General features: G+C 42.5%; 1 protein-coding gene across 1 annotated transcript in view; it reads right to left on the bottom strand.

Annotated features, from left to right (window-relative positions):
* Window positions 1-402: 402 nt before the first annotated feature.
* LOC144797883 (extracellular calcium-sensing receptor-like) overlaps window positions 403-9,352 on the bottom strand; it is a 174,467-nt gene continuing 165,517 nt past the window's right edge. The window contains exons 3-4 of the mRNA XM_078668685.1: window positions 1,419-1,542; window positions 403-1,331 (exon numbers count right to left, since the gene is read on the bottom strand). Coding sequence (XP_078524811.1) covers window positions 403-1,331; window positions 1,419-1,542 — 1,053 coding nt within the window. The remainder of the gene's footprint in view (window positions 1,332-1,418; window positions 1,543-9,352) is intronic.

Raw genomic sequence — 9,352 nt, 5'->3', positions numbered from 1 at the left:
CTCTGAGGATTGTTTTTATGCAGGAAGGTGTCTCTGCCTGCACAAAAACAATACTGCTTACAATGCAGGCACCCTTGCACCATGGTGCAAGGCCACCTGCACTTTTCGCTAGGCAACCCAAAGTGCAGCAGCAATAGGGAAGGACAGGAATGCACAGACAATGATAAATATAGTGGCTTGCTGCGTTGCATGAATTTTTGGCAAATATGGCTCTATATATATTGGAGGATGGCTAATGGAGGAACAGCATCTTCTCAATGTTCCTACAACCCATCTGCTGAATTTCAAGTGAGAGCCCAAAATTACATCCTCTGTGCCAGCTCATTATGGTTGCAAGCAGATATAAATATGAGCCCGCCTGAAGTAAGAAACTATAATAGTCAACAAAAACAGAATTCTGCCTTACATCCTTTTTACTTTTTTTCTCTTTGCCACTCCACTTCCCATTATATACTCCTTTGTATTTTTCTCAGATCTAAACACGATTATGTAGCATTTTGGTAAAAATATGCAAAAAACCAAGGAGGAGCTCGAAGACAAGATAGCGAAGATCTCCATGGCCACCATGTACTTGCCCTTGGTGCTGAGATAGGCAGGAATAAATGATAGCCAGACACTGAGAAAGGCGAGCATGCTGAAGGTGATGAACGTAGCCTCATTGAAGCTGTTGGGAAGTTTTCTGGCCAAGAAGGCAATTATGAAACTGATAGTTGCTAGAAATCCAAGATATCCCAGCATGCACCAGAAAACAGTAGGTGAACCCTCATTGCATTCAATGATAATCTTTCCAGGATGAGTTTGCATGTTATTTTCTGAGAAAGGAGGGTAAAGAATCAGCCAACATACACAGAGAAGAACCTGAATGAGCGTGCCAACACCAATCACTGCGTAGGACAGCATGGGTCCAGCATATCTTTGTAATCTACTGTTGGGTTTGGTGGCTTTGAAGGCAATGACAACCATTATGGTTCTGGCCAAGATGCAAGACACAGAAAAGGCAAAAGTGACTCCAAAAGCAGCTTGGCGCAGGAGGCATTTTTCTGTGGTGGGATATCCAATGAAACTCAAAGAAGAGAGAAAGCACAAGCTAAGGGAAATAAGCAGGAAGTAGCTAAGTTTAGAATTACTTGCTTTGACGACAGGAGTGTTCTTGTAATACAGAAAGAGTCCCAAAATTATAGCAGGGATCACCGATAAAGAAATACTGGCTGCTGCCAAGATGGCTCCAAATGTTTCCATATAGGAGAGGAACTCGATGATCTTTGGGATGCATTGGACTTGCTTCTCATTGGGCCACTGATTCCACGGGCATTTAAAGCATTCAATGGAATCTTTAAAAGGAAAATTATCACATCAAATCTCTTATATTGAGCAGCTGACATCATATTTCAAATTTCCTTGGTTACTTGTACTCTTACCAGTTAGTATAGAGATCTCCCCTAGTGCACATGGGACGCACTGGAAGCAGCAAATAGGCTTTCCTGGTATGGTAACTTTTCTAAATCCAGGTGGACAACTTGGATTGCACAGAGAGAGAGGGACCTGGAGAGGGAAACAAGGTCACTGATTAGAAGTGAATGTAAACTGTGACCTGAACAAACATTGTTTTATAGCTTGTGATTGGCCCATATTGAGTTCATTTATTATAGTGCAGAAAGTATAGAAATAAGGTAAATATTTTGTAACATATGAACCATCAGTATAGTAGAAATTATCTGTGGAGAGAAGCATTGGGGATTCAAGAAATGTTCTGCTGGCTGCCATTTTCTAGCTACATTGCTGTTTGACAACTGATTTAGGGCATGATTTAGATCTTGGTGGATGAGATACTCTATCACAAATGTGACAGATTTCGTATCCGCCATATTACAAGTGCATTGTGTCCAACGGAACTTGTAATACAGCATACTGGATATAAGTAATGTTTGTGAGGGTGTATCCCATCCATCAAGATCTAAATCTGCCCTTGATCTAGTAGTAACTGTGGTGACGTTATCACAGCAGCATTGTTCACCTTAGCTTTCAGTGTGACATCTTCAGATTGGTACCTGATTCTTAATATTTAACCCTTAACAATAAAGGTGTAATTTTACATTTGCTAACTTCCTGTTTGGAAACGTTTAGCTGAATACAAGTTCTTCAAGATAAATTGAGTTTATTAGTGGAAATATCCCTGTGGCACTGCCTGAAGGCGACCTCAGTTTCAACTTCCTGTAAGGAATACCACAACGAAAAGAAAAGGAGACCTTGAAAGTATGAGTGCTCTAGCTTGGGTTAAAGCTACAGCACCTCCACAATGCGGAGCAAATATAGGGACTGGAAAACTTAAAGTTGTGATTATTGTCAAAGATTCTGTGTGAATTATAAAATCATTAATAAAGTAAGTATACAAGTGAATCTTCTTTGACCACTAAACTTGTAATAGATAAGGTAACAACAAACAAACACAATTGATATTACCTAGTGCACCATTGCTACCAAAAATTCTGCCAACAATGGTTCACCTAGGAATGGATAGAAGTACTGAAGCAGACTCCATGGGAATTTAACCATCTGGAGGTCAGCAAATGCTACCTTACTGAGGACTGGCGAAAAACACCAGAAGAAAAAACACTGTACTACTAAATTAAGGCAAAACACGCTCAGTCTAAAATGCCCCTAAGCCATCTATCCGTTAAAAATACAAGTGGCTAACATTTAACATAACAGGTGTTTTTTAATTCAATTGGGTTAAGAAAGTAATTCGAAGTTTCTTTTTAGCAATTTCCACAGTCATGTTTCTGGAACTTTCCAGACACAGGCAATAGACCCATCCACTTTTTCGATATGCCAAATTCATGTCTTCATATGTTATGTCAGTGTCCACAAAAACATCCTCAAAAATCACCTGGCCTTATGGGCAACCCAGATTTTATATTAATTCATAAGTCCTCTAACACTAAGCTCAGATTCATGATTACATTTACAAAATACAGAGCTTTCATTCACCTTAAATTTCTAACCTTTAGATTTGTCATCATCAATTGCTCCATGGTCAGTGTCCAGTGAAAAACACAATCTGCAAAGGCTAATGTGATGGCTGCTAGTATTATGAGGTTTTGAGAGCACTACAAACACTATTCATGTCTACAACAGGAAGGATCTGACAGATGTAATGGTACATCTTATAGTTATCATCCTCCTCTGGGTTACAATGACTGAATGTTCTATCAACAGGCCAAACCTGGATGGACCTTCAGCTGGTTAGAGAATGGATTCTCTCACCCACACTCAATAATGACATCCTATTGCTGCACACAGAAGCTAGTGTGCTATTCATATAATGAGGGATATCCTACACTGAGTATGCTGATGTCTCAATGGCTGTAGCAAATAGCCCAGGTGGACATCATGAAGACATGATGAGGGTTTAATGAAGCACTGCCCCCTGCTCTGTATTTCAGATGCATATGTGCTTGATGCTATCTGATTGAGGTCAGCCTTGTGACCTGTGGCAAACACACATCTTTGCCCTGGAAAGTAGTCAGACACGCTTGGGATTTTTTATTATTCAAAAACAAAAATCCAAAATGTGTTTAACTCCCTGCTGAGGCACACCACTGTGTGTCTGTGCCGGCCATGGAGCCAGTAGCTGTTTGGAATTTTTTTTATTCTTCCCTAAAGAAAAATAACAAATAGCTCATGACTTCTATATGAGGTACAAATACACAGCTTTTTTTTCTCTCTCAATGCTTCTCACAGACAAGGAAAGAATTGGACCTGAAACTGGGGACATTAAGGAGAGGGGCTAGGAATAATTACAGTCTATTTCCTTCCAATACCCATCTACTGGTTAATTTCGTCTGTCAGTGGATTGGAGAGGAATGTGGAAAGTTGGGAGGAGTGAGGGGTCTCCTCCTGCCTTTCCTCTCTCACTAGCTCAAGAAAAATTGGATTGGCAGCTGAATGTGGCTAGAGAGGTGCAGCAGACAGCATAAAAACATTATTTCACTTGCTGACTGTAGCGTAAAGCAGAAAAAATGCTACCAAATTACACCTCTTTTGTATGATCTCCACTGGCTCCTCTTACAAGCAAGCACATCCTTCAAGCTCTGTCTTACTGTTATAAGGTTTTTCATAAACTTTGCACAATACCTGCCCATCTTACCTAGTAGATCTATTAAATCAGGGGGATCCACTGGTTTGAGAAGCAAGACCTCTCTACTGTTGTAAGCTCCCAAATGAAAATTAGCAAAGAAGCCACAGTAGTGCATGGAACTTTCTCCCTGATACCCTTAGACCCCTAAAAAATTTACATTTCTATTTCGGAACTAAAAAACATTTATTCAAACTCTTTTTTTCAAAGCACATTATTCTAACAATTCCTGGTCTAAAGACAAACTATCCCAAATGATCACCACCTCTCAACCAAACCTATTTTTAATATGTCTTTTGTACTGGCCCCTATCTGTTAATCAGTCCCATTCATACATCTCATTAAGGGCATTTTGGCGACCATTTCCATTATGTATTTATATGCCTATTGGGCTTTCAAGTAACGCGTACCTATATCCCCAAAGCAGTAACATACATTTTTTTTAAATCACACAATGTATCAACTTTTGCACTTCACAGTACTACGGAGTACATAGTCATTTCATTCCATTTCAAAATCTTTATTTCGGTACATTAGAACTGTAGAAGATACATAAAAACATTCAATTTTGATATAATTACAAAGGTCCAAATAGAAATTCATGTGAGCAATTTGTACAAGAGAAACAGGGAATGGGGGGTATATGACCCTTACGCCTATATATTAAAATATAAATAATAATAAAAATATGTTAAAAAGGCATGAAGATTGAAATAGGAAAGCATGTGATATTTAGGCTTGGGATCCGCAACCAATCACAAAAGTTCCAGTATTATTAAACTATAAAACAATTATTATCTATACATTTATTAATTCATGGTGCAATGCGAAGCTCAGTATCATTTCATTGAGACAGCTATGTTATTTAAATCGATTTTGATACAATACGGACAGTTCACTAAAGTTTAAGGCCTACTTTGGTTCGTAAAAAGCTTATTGCTAGCAGAAATCTACTGATTCCAAAGACAATGACCTGTGCAGTGTCAGTTTTTAAAATCCTTTCCGCCTCTTTACATGATCTCATACCTAGGTTTAAACAGAGCGGTTTGATCCTTCTTTTCATAGCTTTAGCATAAACAGGACAGAAGAAAAGGATATGCAACTCATCTTCTTTGGCTTTACCTGAGCATAAAGTACAAAAAACATCTATCTTTTCAGTATAATTACTGGTCCATCTTGCTTCAGTTGTATTAATGTTCAATACACCATATCTAAATTTCATGTATAGTGTTTTGGCAAGCGGGGGATGTACCTCATCCAAAAACTGCTCAAAGTAAGCTCTATCTTTAAACAGAAGAAACCTGCTTGTTAGGGTTCCACCTGCTAGATCATGTAACACACTATTTCGGATTTATGTCCAGAAAGTAGTTTTTAATACCTTTTTCGAAGCTTGGGACAATGTAGACGGGTCATCCCAGAACTGCGATAGACCAATATTTTTTAGCCAGTAACAAGCATGTCTTAGCCATGTAATGCTTTATTCTGGTCCAGTTCCATTATCTCTTCTAGACCGGCCTTGTAATCTAGCAACTCCGGAGTTGACCAAAGTCTCACCCAAAATGACGTTACAACGCATGCTTTTACAACGCCTACATTTACAACGCATTTTTTACACCGCAACATCCATTACAACGCACACCGTTACAACGCATACCATTACAACAAATACTTTAAAACTACCTTTACAACGCATTCCACTACAACGCATAGTACATTTACAACACATACCATTACAACGCATTACACTACATTGCATATAAGGTAAGTGTTGGATAGTGTAGGGGTTAAAATTACTATTCTAACTCCAGGGGGTGCAACAGTAGGGTAAGTGTTGGATAGTGTAAGGGTTAAAATTACTATTCTAACTCCAGGGGGTGCAACAGTAGGGTAAGTGTTGGATAGTAAGTTATGCGGTGTAATGGTATGCGTTGTAATGACTGCGTTGTAATGGTATGAGTTGTAGTGGTGTGCGTTGTAGTGTCATGCGTTGTAATGACTGCGTTGTAAATGCATGCATTGTAATGGATTTTGCGTTGTAAAAGTTTCGTTGTAATGGTAGTGCGTTGTAAAAATTGGGTTGTAAACGTTGTATACCCTTAAAATTGCATGGTGATCGGTCCATTTTATGTTCAGATCGAGAACAATTGGTATTAATTGTGTACGTACAGGCAGCGTTAACAGGGCTCTATAGAATTTATTTTCACCCACCTCAAAATTCTTTTTGCCAGAGGGTCCCCATATTTCTGTCCCATATAATGCAGCAGATTGTGCTTTATATTTGAACACCTCTAGTGCTGGGGAAACAGCCTTAGTAAAACTATTCCCATGCCTTTTTATTATTGGCAACGTGTTTTGTGTCAGGGTAATCTTTTTTCTAGGTGGGTCTTCCATGTCAGTTTAGTATCCAAAGAAACACCCAAATAACTAAAACTCTGTACGTATTCCAACTTTTGACCATTCAAAACCAGATTTTCCCTGAAAGTTTTGTGGGGATTTATAGCCATGTATTTGGTCTTACTGATATTGATCTGAAGGCCTTTATTGTTGCAATATGTTTGGGATTAATTTATTAGACATTGTAATCCCTTGGGTGTTTGCGATATTAATGTTGTATCGTCAGCAAAAAGGAGTGCTGGTATCAATCCTCCCCTTAATTTTGGTGCATCGTTTTTACAACAATTCAGAAAATCTGGAATATCGTTGATGAATAATGAGAATAACGTGGGTGCCAGTACACATTCTTGGCGAACCCCCCTCTTTATGGGGATTGGTCCTGTTAGTTCGCCCCTTGGACCCCATCTAACCTTGGCATAGTTGTTTTCATGTAGCCTCATAATCTGTTCAAGAAGGTTAGCTGGCAACCCTTGGCATCTCAATGACTCCCATAACAAATCTCGAGGAATAAGATCAAACGCAGCTTTAAGATCTACAAAGGCTACGTATAAATGTCCCTTTCTTAAGTTTACATATTTCCAACATAGACAATAAAATCTAAAAACCTGGTCTATGGTGCTGGTTTTGAGTCTGAACCCTGCCTGAAATTTTGAAAGAGCAGTGTTTTCCTCAATCCATATAGTTATACGATTTAAAATGTGCCTTGCCAATAATTTTTGTAAAATATCAATTAAACTAATTGGGCGATAATTTACTGGGTCATAACGATTACCCTTTTTAAAAATTGTAAACATTTCTGCCCCTTTCCATGTTTCTGGGATTTTTGCGCCTGCTGCTATAGCATTACATAAGTAGTAAATGTAGGGGCCCCAGACACTGGTTTCATGCTTAAAATAGTCTCACGGGGGGGCGTGGCCACGGAGGCGACCAAGATGACCGCTTTCGACTGAAGCTCCGCCGTCCGGGCGGCCAATCTACACCATCCTACGTTCCCACGACTGACCTGATCCCGCTCTACGCCTCCATCCTGTAGCAGCGGCGATTCGCCGCCATCCGACACCTGACTAGGGCTCGGGGGTGCCCCTGTTTGGTGGAGGAGCAGGAGCGCCACGCCCCCGGCGTCCTCTCTCACTGCGCCTGGCTTTCTGGTGAGTTCCGCGCCGGGGGCGCGTCGCCTCTCGCCCCACATGTGCTTGGGGTGCTGGGGGTTTGGGCTCGCTTCTACCGGTCCGGCTTGGGGGTTTGGCCGCGCTGGTTCCGTGGACTCGGGTAGCGGCTGCTCCCGGCAGGACTCGGGGAGTTGCGCATTCTGGCCTTGGCGCCGCGGGAGGACGCGTGGGTGATGGTGGGCGTCCTGGTGGCCTGGACTGCCACGAGGCCGGGCGGCCCCGCCTTCCCCCGTGCCTATCTAATGAATGGAGCGCGGTGACAGCTAACCACATTGCTCCTTACCTGTCGGCGCGGCAGCCCTGGTCCGCCATTTTGTTGGAGTGTCCAGCCATAATAACCCCGGGTGTTTTGGAACCTGGATGCGGTGCATTTCTTTCGCCAATGGCGGAGTGACAGGGGTGTCTTTCCCTGTGCGCAGACCACCCTCACAACTGCTTGGCCCTTGATTAAATAGGCGCCACTCCATTGCCTTAGACTGCCTGATCTGTGCGTGGCCCTTCTTCACCGCAGAGCTTACAGGACTGTTGCTGCGCCCTTGCTCTGCACATCCCTCCTGAATCTCCTACTCACGACCGCCACACCTACCCTACTCCTGGCCTGCTGCCTGCTAGCCCGCACTCGACTGAACACTGGCCAACATGGGGTAGAGAGACCCTAACCAGCGAAAGCTTAGTTTTGACAAGGCTTCCATGTTGGCTACGGACGCTGCGACTGGCTCCTCATCAGATACGATGCCTCCCCCTCCTCAGGACAGTACCACCTCTTTGGTCACGGCCATGATTTCCGAAATGAGAGCTGGATTTAAGTCGCTCGACAGCAGATTTGACACCTTGGAACAAAAACTTGCTGACATGGGCTCTAAAGTGCAAGCACATGATCGCTGACTAGATGTTGTCGAATCTCGTGTTTCAGATAGTGAGGACACAGACGCCAAAACACTGAAGCCTCTTGAACAAGTTGAAAAGATCCTAAAGGAAGTGGCCATAAAAAATGAGGACTTAGAGGCACGCGGGCGACGCAATAACATTTGTATTTTAGGTGTGGCGGAATCTACCCAAACTGGCCGGATGGACGTCTTTGTGGAAAAGCTTCTCATAGACCTGTTCGGCAGGGATCAGTTTACCCCGGGGTTTGTGGTGTAGCGGGCCCACCGGTCTCTGGGTCCTCGACCAAACCGGGTCAGCCGCCATGTCCCATCATAGCCAGGATCATGAACTTCAGAGATCTGCCCTTCGTGCGGCTCATGAGAAAGGGGAGATACGATGGCAAGGCGATTCCCTGTCCTTTTATCCAGACTTCACCCTTATGGTTCAAGAAGCGCGCCGTAAATACACTGGGGTCAAGGCTACTCTACGCAATTTAGGTCTTAAGTATGGTATGCAGGGCCCGCATCTTTGACACCTTGACAGAGGTCCAGGAGTTTTGTCACTCTTATAAATCTAGAGGCAATCAGGCTGCTGACAACTCCAGAGCACCCTCACCGGCACAGGGCGATTCCCAACACAGTGTGGATCTGTTTTCGGGCTCAGGCCCTGGTTGACAATTGAACCCTCACTCATGACTCTCCTCTAATGGCTTGGACAATTGGTGGGCTGTCTAAAGGTCCGCTGGTTTGGTTGTTGCCTAGAAATTTAGTTGGTTGGCCCGGATAGC

Source organism: Lissotriton helveticus, chromosome 12 (assembly GCF_964261635.1).
Source record: "Lissotriton helveticus chromosome 12, aLisHel1.1, whole genome shotgun sequence".
Lineage (NCBI taxonomy): Eukaryota > Metazoa > Chordata > Amphibia > Caudata > Salamandridae > Lissotriton > Lissotriton helveticus.
The sequence above is the reverse complement of the archived record's forward strand: the minus strand, read 5'-3'. Positions and strand labels throughout refer to the sequence as shown.